Raw genomic sequence first — 25,764 nt, forward strand, 5'->3', positions numbered from 1 at the left:
TCTGACGCGCCACTCCCCGTGTGGCCTCAGAGAAAGTCCCGGGTGAGGTCACTGTCCCCATGGCCCCCCAGACACTGCGGCTGCTCCTTCTTGGGCCAGGAACCCTGCATCAAATCAGACCGACCGGAGTGCTCCGTGGTTGGTCTCGGGGACAGGTGAGGCAGAGGCCACGCTGTCCCCTCTGACGGACCCCTGGACTTAATGAGCTTCTGCTTCCCTTCCTGGAGCCGTCACCCAAATCAGAACCATACTGGCAGCCGTAGAGGCCACGGTCCTGTCTTTGAAATCTCGATTAAAACCAACACAGAGTAAGACGCAGTGTTCCCGAGCAGGACCATCTTCCGGGGGAAAAAAAAAAAACAAAGCACCTCGGGGCCTTAAATTGGAACCACCCCGGTCTGTGGTTCTTGTTGCCATTTCTTTAAAACTAAATAAATCTTGCAGGCAAGTAGGGTGTAGCGAGACAGGACGCAGGTCCGTCCGTCCACATCTCGGAGTCGGTTTTCAAACGTTCTTAGGTCCAGCTGGACGTCGGGCGAGTCCTGACGCGGTTCCTCCCCCCAAGCTGCAACCTTTGTAGATCTTCGAGGAAATTTAATCCTGATGTTTCTGATTCCTTTACACTTAACTCACCGAGGCTGCCTGCGAGAGCATTTGATGTCCAGGGCTGTCAAGCCCCTTTTATGAGGCCCTTTAAACCCGTGCCCCTTGGAAACAGGAAGCCAGTTTTTTTCCAGGAGTAAACAAACTTGGCATCCAAAAAGTGACCCCATCTGCAGGCCTGGAGACCAGATCCTGGCTCTTCCAGAGGCTCCACAGGGTCAGCACGATGGCAAAATCTCCTCAAAGCAGCTCCCGCGAGGAGAAGGCCATTAAAATCAGCTCCCACAAAAGATGGGGATGGGGCGTCCCGTGGCTGCCCCTGATGGGCTGTGAGGCCAGCAGAGGAGCGTACACCTCGGATGAGGGCCTGGTCACACCGTACCTGTCTCATGCTCACCCGTGCAGGGGCTACAAACACAAGGACTCCTAGGGGCCAGGCAGGGCCACCGTGCGGGGTGGGGCAGCCATGCATGGTGCTGGAAGGGAACCCAGGAGAGGCGGGAAGTAGGGGGACCCCGGCTGTCACCAAGGAGGTCAGAGGCAGTGGCCTGGGCAGTCTGTTCCCCAGCCCCTGGCTCCATATTGCGAGCAGCCGGAAGGGTTCTTCTGAGTCTCAGTCAGGCGTGGGGGTGCGCAGCTGTACTCCCAGCACTCTGGGAGGCTGAGGCAGGAGGACAGGAGGATGGAGCCCAGCCCGGGCAGCTTGGTGGGAAACTGTCTCAAAATAAAAGATGAGAAGGGACGTGGTTCAGTGCAAAGGTCGTCACCATGAGGGCCTGTGTCAGCGGGCGGCCGGGGACCCGGCTGAGACTGTGCGGGCATCTGCGGGCTGGCGCTGGCTGTCTTTATTTAACTGAGCGTTTACCCCAGCCCCTGAGGAGTTCTGCCTTGCCCGGAAAAGTCTGCGGTACTGAACTCCTGCACTTGCGGGCAGACGACGCCTGGCTGTGTCACGGCCCTGTCCCCGCCCAGAGCGCACTGACCATTCCCCTGCCCGTAGGCAATGGGGTTTCCTGCCCCCGAAGGCATGGAGGCGAGACATTAGGCATTACCCCTGTGCTTCTAGAGACTGATAGCGTCTGTCTCCCCTGTCTACTTAGTCATCGTCTATCTATAAGTCTATCGTCTACTATCCACCTATAAATCTATGACCTAGTTATCTATCATCAACTATAGATCTAGCTGTGATCTAGAAATCGATCATCTATTTAAATAAGTCCATACTTCTCCATCCAATCCACCCATCTCTCATCTCTCCACCTGTCTCCATTGGTCTGTCTGCCGTCTGTCCACCGGCCACCTGCTGACTTGTACCCTGTGGTCTGCTTCTGTATCACCCATCTTTCCCTGTCTCTCACGTTCCCACACAGTACCTAGGTGCAGCCAGAAATGGAAACCAGAAAGGGGTCCCACAGAGCTCAGACAGAGCTGGGAACACCCGTGCCCTCCCACGGCTGCAAGTTTGCCATAGGAAGTGTGAAATGTGTGGGGCCAGGCGGGGCCCCGGGGTGGACACCAGCCTTCCCCGACGTGGGCCCATCCCGCTGGCCCGCAAGGACATGAGGTCCTGTAGCATCACCTGAAGGGCTGCATGGCCTTCCTGTTGGGGTGCTGCCTGCCAGCTCCCTGGGGCGTGTTCCGCTCACCCCAGCATCCCACATGGTGCTTCCTTGTGAGTGGACGCTGTGGGCCAAAGGGCTCCAGGCCCCGGTGCCCCTGCCTGGCATAAGGGGCCCACTGGTCCCCCCCGTGTGACTCGGGGAGCCCAGTGCCCCACACCTGAAGCAGATCTAGGTATCGGCAGCCTTAAAAGGTAGCCCGCAATCCGTGGGGCAAAGCCACCCGTGCCCTCTGTGTGCAGCCTTGGGGCCACCGGGCTGTGAACACCTGCCACAGGCTCGCACAGCAGACACATTTCTCTCCATGAACCTCCCATTTGTCAGCTCAGATGAGAAAGTGGCTCTGTGCTTTGATTTTATTTATAGAGAGGTTACATTTTTACTTTTAATTTTTTGTCTTTATATCACTTTACACCTTTATGTAATCAAATCATGACTTAAATAAAAATGATAATGACTTTGATGCCACACTACAAAAACCCCTTTTCCAACAGGTCTATAAAAGATGTTTACGGCACTTCCTAGTGCAGGGAAAACGCAGACATTTTAATCTAATGACGGGTTACTTTCACATTTAAACGTTTGCAGAGACCCAAATGTCCCCGAGCGGAGGCCGAGGCAGCACTGATGAGCACTGCCAGGCCTAAGGGGCCCCGCGACCTTCGCGGACGGCCTGAAACGGAGTCCAGGGGCACGCAGGTCTCCGTCTAGACTTCTTGTTTTGTTCCATTAGTTTTACTGTCTGTTTGAGCCCTGGTCTATATTTTATTAGCGAAGACTAGTAATTAACTTTACCGTCTGGCAGGTTCCGCCAGACACATTTCACTTGCCACTAGCGTTGCAGATTATTTTTTATCTTGGCTACTTGCTCTAGTTCAGTGGGTTTAATATTATTTTGTGTATCTCCAAAATGCTGAGTTTTGGGCTGGAGCTGAGTTGCATTTAGGAATTAGTTTGGTAATCATGAACCTACTTAGCAGCCACGAGGTAAGATTTTCCGGTTACCTGCACCAGCTGTCCACGCTCCTCCGTGACCTCTCAGCGTGCAAAGGCGCTCAGGCTCCTGGAGTTTATTTCCAGCTCTTGTGCTTTCTGCACGGCAGATGCGATCTTTCATTGTCTTCCAAGTGTTGTTGGGAGCAGAGGCAGCTCCTCATTTTTCACAGATTTGTTTTGTCCTGGTCTTTGCATCGAAAGCTGCTTATCGCCATTTTCAGCTAATTCTTTCAGTCATTGCAGCTGTAAAAGGAAACAGTTTCCAGAGCGGTCAGCCCCACCCGGTTCCCTCTCCGTACTGGGGAGCGTCTCGATGGAGCTGCCGGCCCAGCAGAAGCCTGGTTTGCTTTCCAGGTTAATAAAAAGATACATATTAGCTAATGTAACCCTGTTGTTATTTTGTTAAATTTTACTTTTTCATTCTGCGCCCCGGTCTTTCAAGCGTGCACGGTCCTCCCACCGCGTTCTCGCTGGACTGTCCTGGGATAACTGCATTCCGGAGCGGGACAAAACCAGGACCCTCCACAGGTGAGGCGGGTTAGCGCTGGGGCAAACCCCACGGCAGGCAGGTGGGACCTGTCAGAAGTCAGAGAAACCCACAGCTCCCCATTTGATCAAGATGATCAAGACAGGCAGAACCAAGGCTCTAAGGCACGCGGGCTTCAGGCTCCTGAGCCCTGTCCCCTGGACCAATCAGAAGCCACGTTCCTAATGCGTCTGTGAACCTGGCAGTTCACAGGACCAATCAGAAGATGCTATTCTCATACAGCCACAGCCAATCAAAAGACAGTGTTCCTGGTTCTTCATTTACTTCTGGAGAGGATAGTTTACACCTGGCAGAAGTGAATGCTGATAGGACAGTGCCACATCCGGTGGGCCAATGCAGATATTTCAGCCCGTTACGGCCTGTTTCCCTTTGCCCTCCGCGCTGCGCCCCGCTCTCGCCCTGGAGCGTCCTTGTTCCACCTTCAATAGTGAATCTGCGCCCGCACTGCCTGTTCCGTGTTTCTGGTCCAATTCTTTGTCCAAGACCCTGAAGACCTAGAGAGAAGTCCCGGGAGACACAGCCATGGGAGGATTGCTGAGCTATTTGGCAACAATTTTAACAATCAAAAGGACCAGGAAGCACCTAACACCCTGCCCCCCACATACGGTTTCCACGCAGAATGTGAGCTAGACGTTCAGCACACGAAAATCAGGCAGGAAACACCCGAAAGGAAGCAGATTCTGGCTCCATAGGAGGACTTTTGTTTGTTTGTTTGTTTGAGACAGGGTCTTGCTGTGTAGCTCAGGCTGGCCTCGAACTCTCAGCAGTCCTCCTGCCTCAGCCTCCTGAGTCCTGGGATTACAGGTATACATCATCATGCCTGGTGTAGAGGATATTTTTTAATCTCCAGGCAGGACAGACAGGAGATCCCCCTGGTGGGGCCCAAACTCAAGCCATGGAGTCACAGTGGGAACACTTCCGTTGGGGGCTCAGCGCCAGGCTGGGAAGTAGTTAACCAGGGTGACGCGGCTGTGCTCCATCGGCACCACCAGGGAGGGTGTTGCACGTGCAGATCTGGGCACACAGGCCCAGACTCAGAGTGTGCACTCCGGCAAGGGCCCCAATCGAGTTGTGTACATGTCAGGGCTGGGGAGCCCTGGGCCTGTTCACTCTATCAGATCTGCACTCAGAAGAGGCGGAGGAGGCCCAACCCACCGAGACTCAGGAAACACGGGCAGCTAATTACCTTGCACAACAAGAGACGGGAGTGTCACAGCTTAATGAAGCCATCACGAAGAGGCTGTTCTTAATTTGTGCCTGTCATCACAGGCTTTGGGTTTTAATACTGAGCTATTGCCTCATGGTCACGAAATGGTTGCAACTGCTCCACATTCTATGCAGGGGAAAAAGGCAGGCTTCCTTATCATCTGTCTTTTTAATTATGAAGCAAAATATTTCTAGGCCTTTTCTTCATCTCCTTTTGGCCCAATCAAAGCACTCACCTCCTGTCTCATTAACCAACCTGGAGCCCTTCTGTAACCCTAGTCCAGTGGGATTACCTTGCTTGGTGATTGGGTCCAGCCTCTGAGATATGTGTGAGAGCCCTCCCCTTCTCCCTCACCCAGGGCCACGTGTGGAGGGGACAAGGTTTATCTCTTCAGGAGAGGAGACTCCACAGCCAGGTGGCAGCTGGCAGCCTGGTCCTCAAGGGCTCCAGAGAGGCCGCTCGGTGCTGGTGCGGGCCAGGGACAGAAACAGGTGCTGCCCCGCCCTTGGGCAAGGAGGGGCCACCTACGGCCCTGTGCAGCTGAGATCAAAGCTGGCACCTGGCCCGGCGGTCGCCGTCCCGTCCCCCACTCATCACCTGTCAGGGCGGCCGCTTTGTGCTTCTGCCTGAGATACTCAAAACACTGCCAGCAGAGGCTTCGGGTTTTTTTAAGCTAGATATATATTTTTTTTAAAGTGCAAATATTTCCTCCAAAGCTGCAGCTTTTCTCTCCGGGAATCTGTGGTCCGGGGACCCGGGAGCCCGCCCCATGCCCCTCGGCCCAGCTCGACTTGGCCAGCCTGGGGAAGAGGCAGGCGTGGCACCAGCCGCTCCCTGCGTCTTCCCTCAGCCTGCGGGGCGGCCGGGTGCCCCCTCCTCCATCTTCTCTCTAATTAAAGCTTGCGTCTAATAAGCAGGCGAAGCCCAGTGACTTCTGAGCGTTCAGTCAAGCTGCCGGGACATCATGTGGGCTCCAGCCGCGGCCCGTCCCTCGATGTCCCCAATTACCAGACGGCTCACTTTCGGCTGAAACTTGTTCTCCGCAGATTTCAAACGCCGCCTACCCTCCACCCTCCAGCTTGGCCTTCACACTCTTAATGAAACATTAAAACCTCCCCGCCCCACGTCGCCGTGGTCCCCACCGCCTCGGAGCCGGTCCACGGCTTCCCTGCAGCCCAGCCGCCGCCTCGTCCGTGTCTGTCCCCGTGCGTGGCAGTGGCTGCTGCGGCCCCAGCGCCCGGGAAGCTGCTGTGATGTGTCTGTGTTCAAAGAGGAGGAGGGCCGTGTTGTCTTTTCCCACCTCGGAGCGCTGTGGCTGCCTTTTAAACTTGAAAGATCTGCGGGGTCCTCTGAAACAGAACAGTGTCGAAAAGAGGGTTCTAGAAGGAGAAGGCCCCGCGCTTTGGAGATCGGGGCTCATTAGTGGGGTGGGCTGGGCGGGAGCAGGGGCGGGAGCACCCACGGGGAGCAGCAGCGATTGAGTCTCCTGGCCCAGCTGCCGGGACGCTGGCACAGCAGAGCAGGCCGCAAGGCTGTCGATCAGGGGTCCCTGCGTGGCCAGCAAGGTGGACACCACTGGGCAGGGCCGGGCCCCTCCCACCCCTCCCCTTCCCCCTTCTCGCCCAGTGCACTGGAAGACAAGGTGACCCTGCTCCTGTGGAGGGGACACCTCCCCCAGTCTCCTGTTCCAGAGTCCCCGGGTGGCTCCTGGCTGCAGAGCCTGCGCCCTCCTGCCCGCTGTCTCCCTTTGGTTTCCTTTTTCCTGGGTGCCCATGGTCAGTTAGAGCCACAGGTGTGCAGTGGGCATGGGAAGGCAGATGACAACACCCTGTACCGTGCCACCTCGAGGCTTCCCAGAATCTTCTGGTTTGACTGTCTCTACTTCCCGCTAGACCCTCGTCCTCTGTCCTCCTCTACCCACCTGGGCCCCACTGTCCACCCCCTGCCCGTCTTTGAAGATGACACCAGGACTTCATCTGCATCAGGCTTTTCCAGCACTGGAAGGAAGAGCCCAGAGGCAGAGCCCGGGAGGAGCAGCGTGTCCTGGGCACAGCTGGACTCCCTGCCTGCTGCCTATGGACCTTGGTGCAGGACCGACCTCTCACTGCTCTGTCTCCTCATCTGTAAGGGGCACAGGCGCCAGGGCACACAGCGAAGACCATCAGTGAGGAGCCAGCACACACACGCCCTGGGCTGTGGGCTGGGTCAAGTGTCAGGCTGCCCTGCTCCGGCTATTTTTTTTTTTTTCTTTTTTGAGTCAGGGTCTCACTGTCCTTCAGACTGGCCTTGAACTCATGGTGATCCTCCTGCCTCAGCCTCTTCAGTGCTGAGATTAAAGGCACGCACTACCGTGCCTGGCGGTGCGAGCCTGGATATCCTCTGAATCTGTCCAGGGTCTTCGTGTGTGGAGGTAGCTGACAAGAGCACCCCTGATGGGCTGCGATAAAGTCAAGTGAGGACAGCCCAGCCACAACCCATGGGTGGCTGCCGTGTGCTCGGAGCCTTCTCCTGACCTCTCCCCCTGTGCACTGAGCCTGCACCCTTGTCCAGGGAGACCCTGCCGTCGGGCACAGGTCCAGCCACGGAAAGGGGGTCCTACTCAGGCTCCTGGACCAACCCCAAGGAAAAAAGGGACGACGGGCACAGGTGACCTTGGATGCCCCCCTTCTGCGCCTAGGGGCTGCATCTGGCCATGAGTCCCCTGCTGACACCCAGCACCCGAACAAGCTGTCTTCCCAGAGCTGAAGAGGCAGGGCCAGGGCCAGCGGTGTGCTCAGTAAGGCTTCAGGTGAGCCCTTTGGATCCAAGGGCTGTCTGTGTTTGTGGGCACTTGTGTGTGTGTGTGTGTGTGTGTGTGTGTGTTTTCTAGCTTTCTAAGTTAAACTTGATGCTTGCCTAAAATACTGCTGTTGACCTAGGGCCCTTCAGCTAATGTGGCAGAGAGTGACAGAGACAGACAGAGACAGAGATAGACAGACAGACAGAGACAGAAGGACTACAGAAGCAGTTGATGGGCCTGGTCATCTGCTCACCATCAGGTGGGCCCCGCCTGACTCAGCCCTGTGAGCGACTGGACACCTGCAGATGTGGTCACCGTTGCTGTGGGATACCACCGCAGCACACCGAGTCCCGTCCTTGTCACTGAACACACCTTTCCTTAGGACTGGATTTAAAGCCTGCACCCCTGCACGTGGGCTCCCCCAAACTTCAGAATCGGAAGCCCACGGGGTCCTGTGTGGCCTGCAGGCTGGCGTCAGCGGGCTGATAGCGTCACCCTGCTGGATTGGCAGAAGCTCCACACCTCACGTGATCTGTGCACGCACACACAGGTGACTATTTGTGCAGAGCGGTGCCGGGGGCGTACGGGTGGGAACCACTGACAGACAGGTTTCTACCTGTGAGCGCGGCAAAACCTTTACCCACTGCGTCTGGAAGCAGGGAAGGTTTTCTGGATTCTGCGTTCGTTCATTCACTCTGCCAGCTTGCAGGGTTCTGGTTTCTGGGATTTGACCCTCCCCAACAACCTCTGGGATGCTCCGGCCAGCTGTGAGCACCTTCAGGCCGCTGAGCCGGCCCCACCCCCTGGAGCCCTTCGCACCCCTGGCCTGGCTGGCACAGGCTGGGCTCACGTCACCTCGTCCCACAGCTGCCTGCCAAGTCTTGTGAGTGACAAATGCATAGGGTTAAGAGGGACACAAACAAGAAGGGCACGACCCCATGGACAGCCTGGGCCATGCCATATGGACACCAGAGGGGCCGAGCACCATGCCTTCCCCACTGTCCACCTTCCCCGTGCTGGAGAAAGACTCAGGACCATGCACAGACTTGTCACCCTGACCAGACCTAGGACCTGGCCTGTGCTCCCAGGCTCTGCGCTGCTCTGCCTGATGTCACTGACCCCAAGGTCAGCTGAACCTGACTGTCCCGTCTCAGTCTCCTGAGTGGCTGCCTCCGCTCTGTACAGGGCTCACAGCTGGGAAGCCAGGTTCCTGGGTGTGCAAGGACATTCCCAGAGGAAGTCTGTCTGCAGCTCGGTCCTCCTGTCCAACCACCGAGCATCCCAGAGGGTTCCACCCTCACATAAACTCGGAATCCTGGGATCACCCTGCCAGCCTTGAAACCGCCCATTTCCATTCCCAGGCAGAGCCAACTAGAAACCTCCAGCTATGCCTGGGTGTGCGGGCAACCACCCAAGACGTGCCCTCAACCCGGGGTGGGGATGGGGACACAGGATGTGGTCTGCCCCTCCCCACAAGGGGAGACCACAGGGCACAGAGGCTCGCAGCAAACTAAAGAGCACCTTTTATTTTTTAATAAAATAGTGGCGCGTGAAAATATCCTGTATCACAAATCTGCACAGGCAGGAGTCACCCTTCGCGGCCCGGGGAGGAGCCTGCTCCACGAAGTTTGTCTTCTGGCGCACATTTCTTCATCTATTCCTGAAACCATTTGTTTAACAATAGCCAGAGTCAATAAGCCCTTTGGGTACTGCTGAATGATCCTCCTCCCTGCTCCCCTCCTCCCCAAACCCGTCCAAATGTGTAGAACACTGGCTTGGTTTCCATTAAAAGCCACAGAATGTGACGCTAAAGGGTTTGCCAGGCCGGGCCTCCTGGTTCTTTTGTTAGCAGAGTTCTTTTGTTGTCTTTATGTACAGCAAAACCCTTGTTTCTCGTTTTATTTTTACGAAGAGAGAAGAGAAATGTATTGCACATCTTTTGGAGCCTGCGTACTCGGCTTGGGGAAGAGGCCTGGCTTGCGGAGAGGCTGTGTGCGAGGCTGGAGTCTGTTTTACGGACCCAGGGCCACTGGAGTGTGAAGCCTCGCCGGGGACCCTGCTTTGTCCTCACACACACTGTGACACAAGCAGCCTCCGGGGTGGGGCTGGGAAGGCTCCCTGCTTACCCAAGGGGAGAGCTTATGGGGCGCTCACTGTGAGCCCCTCGCCAGGCCACCCCAACACACAGATGCATCCTGGGGGTCGGTCTGGAAAGTGTTCCTTTCCAGTCGGAACCAACTACTCCACCCCAGAGGAGCTCGGCAAGGGGCCGTGGACCAGGAAGGAGCCCCTGCCTCAAAAGCCCAGCAGAACAAAACCTTCCGAGCACACTTCCTGCTCCCGAGCACCGCGGCATCCTGAATGTCAGGGTGGACACTTTTTATTTCTCCATATTTTTTTAAAAAACTTTTATTTAAAAAAAACACAAGCAACGTCCCAGCACGGGCCGCGCCTGCCCAGTACCCACCCTCTCCCCTCAGACGCAGGCAGGCGGCTGCACGGGGAGCTCGAACTTCCCCAGGTGCGGTTTCTGGGGGTGCTGGGCTTTTTTGTAAATCCCCCCGCTGGTGATGACGCTGGCTGGTTTCCTGCGGCTCTTCCTCTTCAGCCTGCGGCTGCAGACCTGCTGCCAGGACTGCAGGGTCTTGGATGTCCAGATCCACACCCCGCTGGTGATGCCCACCACCAGCAGCATGGACACCTTGACCATGAAGACCTCCACGGCGGGGATGGAGGCGGCCATCAGGCAGTCCAGCGTCTTGGTCCGGTTGTCCACGCGGCACCTGTGCTGCGCTGCCAGCGCCTTCCAGTGCTCCATGTTGAGGCGCTCGTAGAAGTAGCAGGCGATCACACAGGTGGCCGGCACGGTGTAGAGCAGGGAGAAGACGCCGATGCGCACCATCAGCTTCTCCAGCTTGTCCGTGTTCTCCCCGCCCGTCTTCATCACTCTGCGGATGTGGAACAGGGCCACGAAGCCCGACAGGATGAAGGACGTGCCGACCACCAGGTAGCAGACCAGCGGCACCAGCACGAAGCCCGTCAGGGCGTTCACGTCCATGCTGCCCACGTAGCACACGCCCGTGAGCTCGTCGCCCGCCACCCTGCGCATGACCAGGATGAGGATGGTCTTCACCGCCGGGATGGCCCAGGCGGCCAGGTGGAAGTAACTGCTGTGGGCCTCAATGGCCTCGTGGCCCCACTTCTTGCCGGCGGCCAGGAACCAGGTGAGCGTGAGGACCACCCACCAGAGCGAGCTGGCCATGCCGAAGTAGTAGAGCACCAGGAAGACCAGGGTGCAGCCCGTGCTCTCCAGCCCCTCCTGGATGACGTAGGGCTGGCCGCTGTCCCTGTCGCAGGCGATGCTCTCCGCGCCTGCGAACAGCCGGATGATGTAGCCCACGGAGTACACGCAGTAGCACATGGACAGGAAGATGATGGGGCGCTCGGGGTACCTGAAGCGCGCAGGGTCGATGAGGAAGGTGAGGACGGTGAAGGAGCTGGAGAAGAAGCAGAGCACTGACCACACGGCCAGCCAGACCACGGCGAAGCGCTTGTCTGCGCGGCTCCAGTACACGTCCACGCCGGGCGTGCACAGCGGCGCGCACGACGCGCTCTTCTCCACGTGGTGGAACTTGCCCGGGTTGTCGCAGCCTGCGCGCCCCGCGGCCCCGTCCTGGGCCGGGTGCTCCTGAGCGCCGCCACCCGGGGGCCGCTGTGGCCGGAAGAGCGGAGGGAAGAGGCCGGCGCCGCGGCTGGGCTCGTCGGAGCCGTTGCTGGGCGCCTCCATGCACAGGTAGTTGGGGTCGTTCTGGCTGGGCAGCCGGCTGCAGTCCAGCGAGTCGGGCCACCTGAAGTGGAACTGCTCCATGATGGGCGAGCACTTGAGCCGGGCCTGCTCGCACATGACGCGGCAGGCGGGGATGGGCGCGGAGACCTGCTCGGTGCACATGGGCGCGTAGAGAGAGCACAGGAAGAAGCGCAGGTGTCCGTGACAGCCGTATTCCACCAGCGGCGCGAACTCGTGCAGCCGGATGGCCGCCTCGCGTTGGTTCTCGTGGCCCATCAGGTTCGGCATGCGCGTGCGGTTGTAGCCGATGTCCTTGCACATGGGGATCTCGATGGGCTGGCACTGGCCGTCGCCCGCGCGCTCCAAGTCCACCGAGCCGATGGCGGCGCACGAGCCCAGGACGTGCAGCGCGAGCCACAGGCGGGGCGCTGGGCGCGGCATGGCGGGGTCCCGGGCGCCCCCGCGGGGACGTCGGCGCCGCTCACCGCCGCGGCCCGCGCGCTCCAGCTGCCGCGCGCCCTGGCCTGGCGCCCCGGCGCAGGCCCCCGCCCATGCCCGCGCGGCCCGGCCCAACGCGAGGGCGCGGGGGAGGGGAGCGAAGTTTGCAGACAATACCGGGAAGCGGGCGGCGGGCGCAGTGCGGCTCCGACTCCCGCCGCCGCCGCCGCCGCTGCAAACTTTGGCCTCTTCCCGGAGGCGCGGGCGCGGCTACAGACAGAGGGGGCGGGCGGCGAGGGCGCGCGGTGGCCCGGCCAGCACACTGCGCCCCCGGCCTCGCCGGGCCCCGCCGGCAGCCGTGACGAGGTCCGCGTCCCGGGATGAGCCTCCGCGCGCACGGGCAAAGGGGAAAAGAGCGGCGCCGCAGGACCCGCCCCCGCCCCGCCCCGCGCGCTTTGCATGAGAAAGCCGTGCGCCCCGGGCGCCCCGCGTCCCGACGCCCCGCCGGGCCAGGCGCGCCGCCTCGACTTGGCCTCCCTTCCCTGGGTCCCGAGGCCCTCGAGACCGTGCCCCGCACCCCAAGGACGCCCAGGTTACGGGAAGTTCGGGGGCCGCAAATGGGGGCGATCCGCGGGTGGGCGCAGGGTGGGGGCGCATCCTCTCCGACTTTTATGATGGATCCCTGGCAGAGTGCGCTTTCAAAGAGAAGGGGGATTTGCGTTTTATGGCCTTGGCCATAAAGTGGCCCCTTGGCTTGTAAACCTGCCTGCGTCGTCCGGGGCCCGGGTGACCAGCCTGGGGCGCGCGGTCCGGCTCGGCTCCGGGGAGGGCTTGGCTTTGAAATTTCAAAGGGATCGGGAGGGGCAGGGAGGGCTTCAGGCCCGGATTTAAGGCCGAGGTCCCTCACTAGGAGGCGGGGAGGGCGGGGGCTGGGAGACCTTCCGGGCTTGGGACTCGCGCCCCCCTGCGCCCCCCACCTGGCGTCCGGGTCACTTCGCCACCTGCCCGCTGCTTGCGTTACTTGGCGATGGTTCCGCGCGGCTGGGCGGGGCGTGGCGAGGCGAGCAGGAACCCAGCTCTCTCGGAGAAGGAATTGGAGGCCCGCGGTCCACACCCACCATGCAAGAGCCGCGGGGCCCCAGGCTCTGTGTCCCCCATCGTGGAAAGCCACTCGGGACGCAACGCCCCCCCCCCCCAGCGCGCAGGGCGCGACACAAGCGCCCTGCACCCGGAATGCACAAGGGTTTTGACAGCTTCCCGCACTAACTCTTGGATAAACAGTCCCCAGGTGTCCTATAGTCACCCCGGAGGCCAGGCCTTTGAAGTGCCTGGGAAACTCCCAGGACCACCTGTGGAGAGGCGAGGTCAGGGGCCCAGCGCACCCAGCTCTGGTCCTGCCGCGCGCCCGCCCTGGCCCGGGAGGGGTCTCCACCCACAGCGCTCACCCGCGCCGCCCCGACGGCTCCTCCAGCTGTCCAGGGAAGCGCCCAACGCGGTGGGGAGCCGAGCACTTCCTGAGAGGACCCGTTTCTAATTAGCGCAAGGCAACAACCTCAGCCGAGCAACCTTCCCTTCCCTCCCCAGAGGTGGGAGCCCGCGATTCGCTCAGGGCCCAGCGCGGTGTCCTTGACCCCTGGGAGCCTTGGGTGAGGGCCAGGAGGTCAGGCCAGGTGGAAGCCTGAAACCGGCAATGGTTTGGTAAAATCTACTTCGCTCTGGCCTGGCGAGCTACCTTTGCAAACCTCCAATTTAGAAATGATTGCGCAGATGGTACTTGGCGTTTCTAGAATTTTCCCCGCGAGGGTCCGCCGAGTCCCCTGTCCCTTCTGTCCCGGTGGTTTCCTTTCCTCCCGGTGCCAAGCCCTGGAGTGGGGTGCCAGGCTTGGAGAGTGTCTCCTAATTGATCTTTTATGCGCTGTTTTCATCCCGCCGTGATCAGGCCTATTATTTTAGGCCCGGCCACTTCAGATTGCTCTCTTCTCTCCTGGTTTTTTTCCTCATCCTTTTCCTTCTTTATAAATGTGTGGGCAGAGTACCACTTCCCCGTGGCCAGCAGAGAGGCAGACCAACAAATAGACGTTATTATCAGCAAACCCGGGCTCTGAGAAGCCAGCCACTGGAAGATAACTCTGTAACTAATAAATGAAAGGGGCCTTTTGATGCTCCAGCTGAAAAGATATTTTATTTTATTTTTTTCCCTGTGTGTGGGATTTGAGCTGTGAGCAGGAGCGGCTGGCCGGTTCCCTGCTGCTCAGCTGGGCCGCGGTCGGTCGGCCTCCCTCTGGCAACTGTTATGGAGAACCGGGGAAGAATTTTATGGCTGCCTTTCCCTCAGCCCTTTTTTCTTTTGTCTTCTTTGAAGAACGACTTTAGACATTTTATTTACATATTTAACCATGGATGAAAGAGGGGAGAGAAAGCATTGGGGTCTGTCATGGGAACAGTGATGCGTTTAAATTAATGGACATCTTATTAGGCCTCTAAGCTTGTGGGCAGAGGTCTCTAACGAAACTTTATAATTAAACACGATTTCCTGTAAGGTACGGGAGGAGCGTTTTTTCCTGGCTTCTGTCACCTAAAAATATCCACGTAGCAGAACCCCTGCCCGGACCCTCACAGGCTCAGGTCTCAGAGGCTGCAGGGCAAGGCCAAAGTTTGTGACCGGAGGATTTCAGGAGCCGGTTTTGGAGGTGGCGGGAGAGGAAAGGGAGCCCCCTTTCCTGCTGTGCTGACCGGCAAGGCCCGAGTGCAAAGTACTTTGACGCGGATCTTGCTGACCATCAAAGTCGCATCTTTGCTTATTATGTAGCCGTCGATGGGAATCATAAGGCCTGGGCGAGGTTTTTTGAAACAGGATTAGAGAAAAACCCAGATAATCTCGTTAAGATAAAGAGTGAACAGCAACTGAACCCTAAGCCCAGGGAGCGAGCTCCAAGCTGACTGTCAGAGGTAAGCAAGGTAGGGAGGGTGGGGTGAGCTTAAAGGTAAAAGGGGTGCTGGCTGCCGGCGGGGGGGGCCTTGGCAGTAGCCCCTGCTCCAGCTAGGAGACTGGCCCTTGCCTGGGACCTGCTGTGCCCTCAGCCCCGGGTCTGAGCGAGGACCTGGTCTCCGCTGCTCGCCGCCTGGTGCGCGGCCTGGCTCCTGACCGGTCTCCTATCAGGTTTCTCCAGAAACTTAGCAGATATAAACACGTACAGGGAGCCCCGCTCTCTAACCCGGGGAGCCTGCCCCTCCGCCACCCCCTGGAAACCCCTCAGCCCTGGAGTGGTGTTTAGTACCCCAGAGGTGGGCAGGTCCCGGCAGATTCAGCAGGCGCAAAAGTTTTAATTACACTGAAAAAGTGCAGGTTGCAGGACGGGGGGAGGGAGAGGGGAGGTGAAATAAACAAAACAAAACAAACCCCAGAACCCCTCCTCCTCGTAAACTGGATGAGCCAGCGCCCTCCGAGGGCCCAACAATTTAGGCTGCTATTTTAAGGCCACTTCCCTTGAGATGTGGATTGAAATATTACCAAAGGTTCCGCGGGGTGCATTCGTGTGAATTGCAAATCAGAGCGTTTCTTTAATCCTCTTTCAAGGCTGGGCCTGGGCTCGCTGGCGTCCGGCGGCGCCCCACTGCTTCTGGCGCAGAAGGGACCATTCAGGGGGCAGCTCCCCTCCTCTATTCCCACACTCCAAAAAACAACACCGCAGACAGACACCCTCCAAGCAAATTAGATTAAACTCCTTCTCCTCCGAGAGCGCTGGCCTTTTACCGCCGGCTTCCTGGGCAGTGCCTCTTCCTTGTTTAAAGACACAGCGCTGCCTTTCCCCAGGCCTGCGGGCCAGGGGCCATGTGATTCGGCGGGTGTGGGGGGCCGCGCACCCCATCTGAGTGCCTGCGAGCCCCAGGGCGCTCTCTGTGCTCTCCGCCTGGGAGCCGAGCTGGCCCTGGACCCGGAGCTGGCCCTGTTCCGAGCATTTGGACCTGCAGCCCTGTGTGTGGCGGAGGCTCACACAGATACCGGGCAAAGGGGAATCTCGGGTCCCAGAGTGAGGGAGAAGAAGGGAGGCCAGAGGGAGGGAGAGTCACCCACATCAGCCTCCTCTGTGCCCTGACTGCTCTGCTCCCCTCTGTCCCATCTGGCCCTCTGTGCCACACCTCTTTCTGGGACCCCTCCCTTGCCCTTGGCTCTCTAGGAGAGAAACCCGTCCACCCCCGGCCTTGCCCCTGCGTGGGTGACTGCAGAGCACCCTGGAGCCTGGCCCTGCCTCAGGGAGGAGCTGCTCCTGCTTTGACCTCCCAAGCGTGGGGTTGGTGGGCCGGGCCCCACCCCAGCAGTGTCTCCCACCACCAGCTGCCATGCAGAGCCATTTCCTGTCTCAGTGCCCCAGTTTTCTCCTGAGAAATGGGGTCGCAGGGAGGGTGACAGGCTGAGGACCCACAGGGACAGGGCAAGGCCGTCCTGGTAGAGCACAGGAGCGGTGTGGACAGCAGGCCAGCACCGTGGAGTGGAGGTGAACTGGGGCAGGACAGGTGAGGGCAGGGGCCGGAGATGCCCTGCTCACACACAGTGACGCAGGCTGGACCTGCGTGGCAGAAGCCACCAGAGCCACAGCTGAAGAGTATGGAGCCCGCCAGGCCCGTCCCCAGCATGTTGGCAGGAGGACACCGTGTAGAGACAGAACACTGCCCTTCTCAGCCTGAGAAGAGACCTGGACAGGGCCCTGAGTGCCAGTCCTCACAGAGGTGTCACCAGCATGGACTCCCACAAAGGGACACCCAGCAGGGGTCACGCAAGCAGCCGGCAGGGGTCCGGCCACTGTCCGGCTTAGGGTGGTTCTGGTTCTGCTGGACCAGCCATGTCCCGCACTCTCAGCACCCCTGTGCTTATCTGGAGGGATCCCACAGGGTGCTGACTGACCTCAGCTGGCCTGGGTCAGGGTGTCCAGGATGGGCTCCCCACGTCCGCCCAGGTGCTTCTCCTGCTGTGGAGTCCTTCTGCTCCTGTCCCCAGCCGGCCCAGGGCCCCATGTCTCCTCCCTCCCCAGCCACCTGCAGCTCTGTGCCGCCTCACACAGCTGGCAGACAGGACAGGGCCTGAGGAGAATGGCCCTGTCAGGGACCCCACGGGGTGCATGAGGGGCGGGGAGGAGAGGCTGTGGCCCAGGCAGTGATTGTCAGAGGCTTCCAGAGGGCGGAGAGCCGTGACCTGACTTTGGTCTCTGGGGCCTCTGTGGCTGCTGTGTCCCTGGCAGATGGCAGTGGGGGAGGGGCCGGCCACCACAGTGCAGAGGGCAGAGGAGGCTGTGGCCCCACGGAGGGCTGGGTCTCACTTTCCAAGGGGCTCCCTCCTCTGTCCATGCTCCCCCTGTCCCTAAGAGGTGAGCACGTGCACCGCCACTGCCCATGTCCACAGGTCCCCACCACCCAGAACCCCAGCGTCCCCGCTCTGCCTGCGTCCACCTGGCCATGTTCTGACTTCTCACTCTTAGGCAGGAGACCAGTGAGGCTGGAGGTGGGGAGACCCTGAACAGGGAGAGTGACCAGGCCATCTCCATGGCCCTGCCCTCATAGTGCGTGAGACAGAGGCTACAAGGTGCTCTGGCCACAGCTACCACCATCGCGGCCACAGAAGGATGTGTCCAAGCCTGATCCTCCGGCTCGGAAGGAGACCCTGATTCTATCCCCGTGGGTCGGGGTCTTGGGTCTGTGCCCACTGGAGTCATCCACAGATGGTCATTAGAAGAGGGAGGTTTGGGGCAGGAAGGCCACACACCAGGGACACCTGGGGCCACCCAGAGCTTGCCTGGCAGGAAGAGAGCTGTCCATGCCGTGACCCTGGCCCTGTGGCCCGCGGGGCTGGGAGTGCCCATTCCCCTGCCCCTTCTCGTCCCGAGCACCCTGTTCCCTGCAGTGTGGGCGGGGTGTCCCATCACGGTCCTCAGGCTGGCTCCAAACCCGAGTCTCTGAGCCCCCGGCACCTACAAGCGTGCTCTGGTGATGCCTGTGCCTGCTGCCCTGGCCACTGCCTGCCTTAGCCCCGATAGCCACGTGGGGGGCTTGCTGGTGGTGGAGTCCCAGCTCTGACCATGTTAGCCATCCCGGTCTGGTCCAGCTGGGGTGTAAGGGACAGTTTCAGGAAGGCTGGGCCCACCCCAAGTCTCCCGTGTCCTGCACCTTGCTCCTGGGAAGAAAGGGGCCCACGTGACCAGGAGGAGGACAGATCTGTGGGAGACACTGCCCCTGCCCCCACCTGTCATAGACGGATGTCAGTGGTCCCAGGGCTGTGGTACACAGGCCGGGGTGGGGTGTGGGCCGGTGCCCCTCCCGGAGCAGTTACCTCAGCTTGGATGTGGAGGACGGAAGCCCACGGAGGAGGCCGTGGAGGAGGAGGAGGCTCGGGGCCACCGTGACATGGATCACTCCTCGGGCCTGGCCTTGGGGACAGTCTGCAGGGACCCAGGCCGCGTGTCACCGGCACCCCTTGCCTCCTGCCCAGCCCTGCACCAGGTGGCTGACCCTATCCGGCCTGGTGGCCTGCAGTGTGGGGTGGGGTCGCCCTGCCAGGTGACCTCCAGATGCCCTGCACTGTCTAGAGCTCGGCCTGGGCAGAAGTGGGTCCTCGAGCTGTCCTGTCTCCTCTTGGTCTGCAGCACTCAGTCAGGGGCTGGACAGCCTGCTCGTGTCTCTGGGGAGTTTCAGTGACTGACACCAAAGCCACTGATCTGAGCATTAATCTCATTGATTAAAGGCAAGTTTCCAGAAGGCCTTCGAGGACCTTCCCTTCACCTCATTGGACTGAATTTCTCTGCATGTCCACACGATGGGGGAGTAGCTGGGGACCTGTGCTTGGAAAGGGCAGGCAGATTCCTCTGCAGAGCCAGTGGTCAGCAGATGTGGACGTGGAGAGGTCTTCAGCCTTGGTGGCCCAGGCTTCAGTGCTGGATGTGGTACATGACTACAGGCTGCACAGGAGGCCACGGGAACAGGAACGGGCATCTGGGGGAGGGGTCGGAGCCAGGCTGCCCACTTGGCCACGTACCACTTGGCCAGCTCACCGTGAGTGGCCCCATCACCTCTGGCCCCTTCCAGCCTCTGTAACTCTGCCAACATGGAATCATTGACCTGACCCCAGCAACCTGCTGGGGGGATGCACGGGGCCCAGCTCCCTGCTTCTCACCCTGCCCTTGGAGGGACGCGTCCTGTGTCCAGACGAGCTTGTGTTTGGGGTGTTCCACCACCTGGCACCTGGCTGGCACCCAGAGGGCATCAGAGACGCTCCGAGCTTCCAGAAACAGCACAGAGCAGGAGCATGGGCTGAGGGGCTGCTTCGCCAGACGCACAAATAACCCAAGTTTGTGGAGCCCCACAGGAACGAACCCGAGGAAATGCTGCACCCACCCCCATTTTTAAGATTCCCTTTAAAGGCTGATGATTTTCCCTTCTGCAGACCAGAGCGCAGTACGCTGGTGCTGTGGAGAGCGGCCCCGGAGAGCTGTCTCCACCCCTGCTGTGAGTTACCACTGGTCTCTCTGGGCGCCCCTGTGGTATCGGGGCTGGTAACCCTGCTGTGAGTTACCACTGGTCTCTCTGGGCGCCCCTGTGGTATTGGGGCTGGCTTGACCCCACAGGGCTGTTGCATCCACGTGAAGGCCGAGTTCCGGACCAAGCACCGGCACCAGCACCGGTACCGTGTCTCGTGATTGGCCCTGTCTGTTTTGTATGTAAAGTTTTACTGGGACCCGGCCCTGTCGGCTCACTTGGTCCCTAGAGCTGAGCGCTGCCCGGAGACCACCTGGCTCACACGTCTGAAATATATGCGATCCTGGTAACAGATGTCACACGATGGACGAGTCCATCCTTGGCATTGCTGCTGCCGGACTCTGCCCTCCTGCTGGCCGCTTGGTGCCCCCAGCAACCCGGCTTGAGGGCACAGTGCCACCAACAGGGCTGGCTGGGGAGGGCAGTGTGGGAGTGGCTGAGGTGGTGGACAGAGGTCACCTGCAGGGCAGGATGACTGGATGGCCACCAAGGGAAGCCCCTACTGGGGCCTCTGGGGATGAGCTCATGGCCACCTATGCGGTGGCTTTAGGGCCGCTGGGGGCAGGTCCTGTTGGCTTACACCCTGGACCCACCCTTGTGAACCCTGGAGTTTTCTCCTCCCAGAAGCATGGCTTACTTACCAGCCACCTGAGCAGAGAATGGCAGAGCTGTGATACTGTCCTGCGTGGTTTCCCAGGGGCAAAGCCCCAGCCCCATGAGTGCCCACTCACTGGCGGTGCCAGGGTGGGGAGCCAGGGCTTCACGTCCCTCTGGGGCTCCAAGAGGGACTTCTGGGGAGGAGACCTGTGTGCTGGGTGAGGGACCCACACGTGCAGACGAGGGGCGTCCTGGCCCCTCACCGAGCCTGGGGCAGTCGCATGGGGCCTCTCTGCACCTGTGAGCTGCAGGAGGTGACTTGGTTTTGTGGTCTGGGGACTGGACGCAGGCCCTTCACGCTGAGTTCCATCCCCGGCCCCTGGTTATTTTTTAATTTTGAGACAGGTTTTCCTTATGTCACTGAGGTTACCTGTGCTGGGCTCCAACTTGAGATCCTCCTTCCTCAGCCTCCCTGAGTGCTGAGACTACAGGTGTGCATACCATGCCTGGCCTCTACTTTTTCAAAAGTAGCTGCTGGAATATTGGAAGTCGCACACGAGGCTCAGCTCAGGCTGGATCTTGCTGAGAACCTCGAGCGTCCCCTCAGTATTTGGGCCTGAGAGACTGAATCTGCACCACGCGGTTTTGGTTTTGGAAAATGCACTTAGAGCAAACCTGTTCCGCAGGAGGGCGGAGCCTGCAGCGGCTCCCCCAGACCTCGGCCCCGCCCAGTGCTGCGGCTCCTCCTACCTCCTCTCGGGGTCTGCAGGGCGGAGAGCAAGTGGGGTTGGATTCGCCCTGTGGCCGCCTCCCAGGCCATGTCGGTCTGAAAGTGGATGGCGCCAGATAACCGGTGATGGCCCAGTTACACCCCTGCCTCAGTTTCCCTGTGTAGGCGGTGAGCATAATTACACGTGCCGACAGGAGGTGGAGATAATTGCCAGGTGGGAGCTGGGTGGAGGCTGTCGCTGGCTGAGGTGACCCAGGAGGACAGAATGGAATGGCCCTCGCTGTGGGGGACCCATGGTTTCCCCAGGATGCTGAGGTGGGGCAGGGGGGTTACCTGTACCTGTCTCCACAGACTCTGCCCCTGAGGTGCAGGACAGGCACAGGTGTCTTCCGGTGGACCTGGGAGAGGCCTTCTGGGGTCTCCATGTGGCCTCACTCTCTCCTGGGTCCTTGGCTTGTCCCCACTAGGGTAATTAGGGTGACCGGTGGCCCGTGGTGGTGGTCACAGAGTCCTGGACAGTAAGGCAGACTCTCATGCCCGGAGGGCTTCCTGTCTGGGCGTCCCCGGGACCTTAGGACAGTGCCCTGCTGGCCCTGCGGGGCCACGATTAAGGCCAGAGGCCCAAAGGCAAGACTTGGTCTCTGGTGGCCCAGCTGGGGCTACTTGGCCTGCAGGTCACCATCAGGGTCCTCGCCAAGCCGCCTGCTGCAGATCGGTGTGGGTGGCTGCCGTCAAGGATAGAGACAGGGATGGGTCGGGGTGAATGCGGGTGCACAGCATTGAGGCTCTCAGGGACACAGGGCGTGGGAGTTCTGCTGGATCCAAGGGAAACTTGCCGTGAACCTCCAGGCCTGTACTCCCCCCAGAACCAGCGGGGCTCCCCCTGTGCTCCTCACCACTTCAGAGTGCCCTCACCAGTCCTGTGTCACGTGGGGCCTGGCTTTGAAGGAGCTGCCTCGTGGAGGACAGGAAGCCTCTCCATCTGTCCTGTTCCTTTTGCATGGGGAGCCCAGTAGTGTGAGTGGACACAGAACACGCATGGACCGGCAGCAGAGGCTGTGGGATGGAGCACTGGCTCCTAGGAACTGTCCCCAGGGACAGGGACACAGCACCCAGCAGAGTTTCCCAGACGCAGCCCGGCTGTGTGCAGAGCTGAGCCAGGCCTTTCCCAGGAGCGGGGCTGAGTCTGGCCTTCGCCAGCTGTGGGAAGTGTGGGGAGTGGGGCTGTCGGCAAACACTGAGCCCCGGCTCCCTGTGGGTGGGTGCTGCTCAGTGCCTGCTGGGAGCCTGTGGGGAGCCCCTCGGAGGACCTGCCCTGACAGGAGAGCAGCTCTCTCCATTTTGGACAAACTCGGCCCTGTCTCCAGGTACTGATGCACAGAGCTGGCCGGGCCATTCTCTGCTCCTTTTAGTGGGCTTTAAGCAGTGTTGATGGGGCTGGCTGGGGAGCTGCTGTGTCATCTCTGAAGCAAGGCGACAGGTCAGTGTCACCCCACCCAGGGACCCCACAAATACGTGGTTGAGCCGGGTGGGATGGAGAGCCGTGCTCCACGCTGTCGAGCCTGGAGAAAGGCTGAGACTTCCCAGGGCAAAAGGGTCCGTGCATCAGAGCTGAAGCATGAACCCAGATTATTAGACACCTCTTCAGCTGTGCTGTGCAGGTCGCTCTCTCTGCATTTCTGGTCCCCTGCACATGGCAGAGGCCACCTCAGGGCTCCCACCTGGCCCGGCTCAGCTCCCACGTATTCCCCGCCCCTCTCACTGTCCCTCATCCCCGAGCCCCTCCCCTCCTGGAGAGCTACTAAAACCCGGCAAGGGTTCTGGGTGGAGGCCTTTGTTCTGGTGACCATCGCCTTGGCTGTGGGACCCCTTTGCTCCCCGTGACTGTACATGTGTGTCAGTGTCTTTATTCTTGCCTTGGGTTGCACTGGAAGTGGAAGATCGGGACTAACTCACTGGAACTCAGTAGCTTCTCCTTGGAGATCCACATAGAAACCTTCCCGGACCAGGGTGAGGATGGGAAAGGGCTCCCTATAGGGGGCGTGTTCCAGGGGACACTGGGGACGCCAATCTGGGTCACACTGAGCCCTGAGGGCTCCAGAAGGTGCAAACCCGGGCTGGTGAGTGAGTGTCGGCTCTCAGGGGCACTGGGCAGGGCTGCTGCTCTGGATCTGACCGCAGGGCTGCAGCCTGCAGTTTGCAGAGGCAGCGAGGCCTGTCCTTCACCGACTGCCCAGCTCCGAGGTGGTGGGATACCTGGGGTGGGCACCTGCAGTGGGAAAGGGGCACCTGGGTGGGCCTCACCCCAGCAGAGGAAGGGCCTAGTGTCCAGCTGTCTCCCAGCCGATGTCAGCTCGGCCTCCAACGCAACAAATAAACTGTGTGTCTGCCCTCTGGTCATCTCCACAGCTACCTGCAAGCCCGCCTCTGCTGGCTGTGTGCCGTCGGACCACATTCCTGCCCTCCGCCTCCATGTCTCCTTCAGATCTGTGTACTGTCCTCTGTCTGAGCTGTCTCTCCCAGGGAGCTCCTTCCGTATCTACAAAGCTATCAGCTCACAGATCTGGGTAGGAATACGCGTAGCTATCTGGAGTCTCCCTGCACACGGAGGTGAGGATCCATCCACCTGCTCAGGCCTCCCTCCTGGGCACCCGCCTCCCATACCCGCATGTCTGTCTTTGCTGTCTGCCCGTCTGTATATCTCTCTGCCAATCCACGCGTGTGTGACTCTGTTTCCATGCCTACAGCTGTCTCTTTTTTTTTCTTTCTTAAATGATTGTGTGTGGATTTGCTGTCATTATTGTTTGCCTGGGTATTTTTTGGTACTGGGTATTGAACTCAGGACCTTGCATTTGCCAGGAAGGTGCTGGCATGGGTCACAGTGACCTCTCTGGCCTCTGACCCTGGCATTATTTCCCGAGGGTCCTGCCCAGCTGACCCACAGGTGGCAGTGGGAATCGCCAGGTCCCCCGTCTGTGCAACCAGTGCTGTCCAGGCAGGTGGGAAGGAGGCTTCGGTAGATGTGGTGGTGAGGTGTCGCTCGGCCCCCGTCCCCTCACTTGGGGACCACCGTCACATGTCCAGGGCGCCCTCTGCTCTGGGGCTGCTGTGGACCCTGCCCAGCCCACCCTCTGCTGGGCCACGCTGGGCCTCTCCGTCTCTCTGTGGCCTGGTTTCACACTTTTCTAATAGGAAATTTTAGACAAATAATTGCAGATTCGTAAAAAGCAACACTGACCCCATGTGCCCTGTACAATGATCTCATCTTCCAAAATCTGAAACACAAAATCACAGCCAGGACGGAGTGCCCATCTGGTTTCACTTGTCACCGGGACACTGTTTTGTCACACAGGCTGACGTGGTGCTTTCAAAAGGAAGATGTTTTTGATCCAGCTCAGAAACTAAGGACCACAGTTTTACTGATGCCTGGTTCAATTTAGAAACCTGTACTGAGGCTGGGTGGTCACCTTGAAGACTGTGTGACCTGTCCAGGGGCCACTCACTGGTCTCCCGAGGCAGGCTGCATGTCACAAAATGGCTGCAACTGCACCATCCACCTCTCACACATTTCTTACAATGTAACCGTGACCTCAACTTATCCATCAAGATGAGGGGCCTTGCAGTCCTTCTTAATTGAAGTGGGCTTGTCACTTTGTGGAGGGAATGATGCTTCTGAGACCTCAGAATAAGTCAGAAATGTGGGTGGCAAAGCTTTATGGAGCTTGTCCTGGAACCCTACTCCCACAGGCAAGGATGCCCAGACTGTGCCATGCAGAGAGACCCTGTGGAGGTGTTGTGGACAGTGACCAGCTCAGGCCAAAAAGCCAGCAGCCACTGCCAGACCAGAACAGCCCACCTGCCCCACCTAAGCCCTACCCTATGAGCCCCAGTACTTGGGAGACATTTGTTCCCTGTTGTTAAGCCTTGGGTGTTCCCTTATTTAGCAACAGGAACCAGAGAAGGACCCCGGGGCTACTCCCCCAGCACAAACTGCTAACTCTGCTCTGTGCCAGGCACTGGGGAAGCCAGGTGCGGCCTCCACCTCCCGCCCCGCCTCACAGGGAGGAGAAATCATCAGAGCCCTGTTTCTGCTCATGCCCGGATTTGTTTTTGTTTCTGTTTTATTTTATTTTTAAAAGAGGAGGAAACTTGGACGCCATCCCCTTTGGGCTTTGATGTGATTGCCAAATGAATTAGCCCAAAGTATTCCATTCTGGCTGAGCCAATTCAAGTTGCCCGGGCAGAATTAGCTGTGAGCCACCTTCTGCTGCCGCCTGCGAGGACAGCTGTCCCCTGGGCCTGTGCCTTTGGGCCTCATTTCTGTGTGACCTGAGGTGGGGAGCGAGGTCAGAGGTTGTGGGAAAGATGGGGGGGTCGGGAGAGGGTGACCCAGTGACAGTTGGCCTGGTGACAGTCAAGGAGCCCGGCCAGGGAGGCCGGGCAGAGGGACAGCAGGCCCTGCTGGCTCTGGCCCCCCACGCCTCCGAGGCCCCACTGGCGCCCTGTCAGGCCCTGCACAGGCCGGCCCGCCGTGCGTGGAAAAAGCCAATTATCTCCCTGGTGGAAAGCCAAGACTCATGTTTGCAAATTCTGCGAAAACACCCAGGAGGCCCGGGCCCAGCGCGGCTGTGCGGGGACCTGGAGGGCCCAGGCCCCGGGAGGCTTTCCCACGGGAACACGGGGCCGGGGCCGGCCCGCTCTGCGGCACGGCAGCCGCTGGCCTTCTGGAGAGCCGCATGTTCCCGGCGGCCCTGCAGGGGACATTCCTGTGACACTTCCCGTTCCCAGCTCCCCGCCGCCGCAGCACCCCGCTTCCCCCCGCTCCTTCTCACGCCCCGTCCCTGCTACAGGGCTGGGCTCCTGGGCCAGTGAGGGCCAATCAGAGCACAGATCCCCGAGGCTGCAGTGATTGGCTCAGGGGGTAGACACGTGACCCA

At 59.7% G+C, this 25,764-nt stretch overlaps 1 protein-coding gene across 1 annotated transcript; it reads right to left on the reverse strand.

Annotated features, from left to right (window-relative positions):
• Nucleotides 1–10,115: 10,115 nt before the first annotated feature.
• Fzd10 (frizzled class receptor 10) lies at nucleotides 10,116–12,123 on the reverse strand. Its single transcript, XM_003460803.3, has one exon. The coding sequence runs from the start codon at nucleotides 11,977–11,979 to the stop codon at nucleotides 10,228–10,230; it is 1,752 nt and encodes a 583-aa protein (XP_003460851.2). The 5' UTR covers nucleotides 11,980–12,123; the 3' UTR covers nucleotides 10,116–10,227.
• Nucleotides 12,124–25,764: the final 13,641 nt, after the last annotated feature.

This window comes from Cavia porcellus, unplaced genomic scaffold (genome assembly GCF_034190915.1).
Source record: "Cavia porcellus strain 051 isolate PalLab524CR breed Dunkin Hartley unplaced genomic scaffold, mCavPor4.1 scaffold_16, whole genome shotgun sequence".
NCBI lineage: Eukaryota > Metazoa > Chordata > Mammalia > Rodentia > Caviidae > Cavia > Cavia porcellus.

Bases quoted from the DNA above. Each gene is read 5' to 3' on its own strand.
- Fzd10 (XM_003460803.3), bottom strand. From the start codon at position 11,979: ATGCCGCGCCCAGCGCCCCGCCTGTGGCTCGCGCTGCACGTCCTGGGC.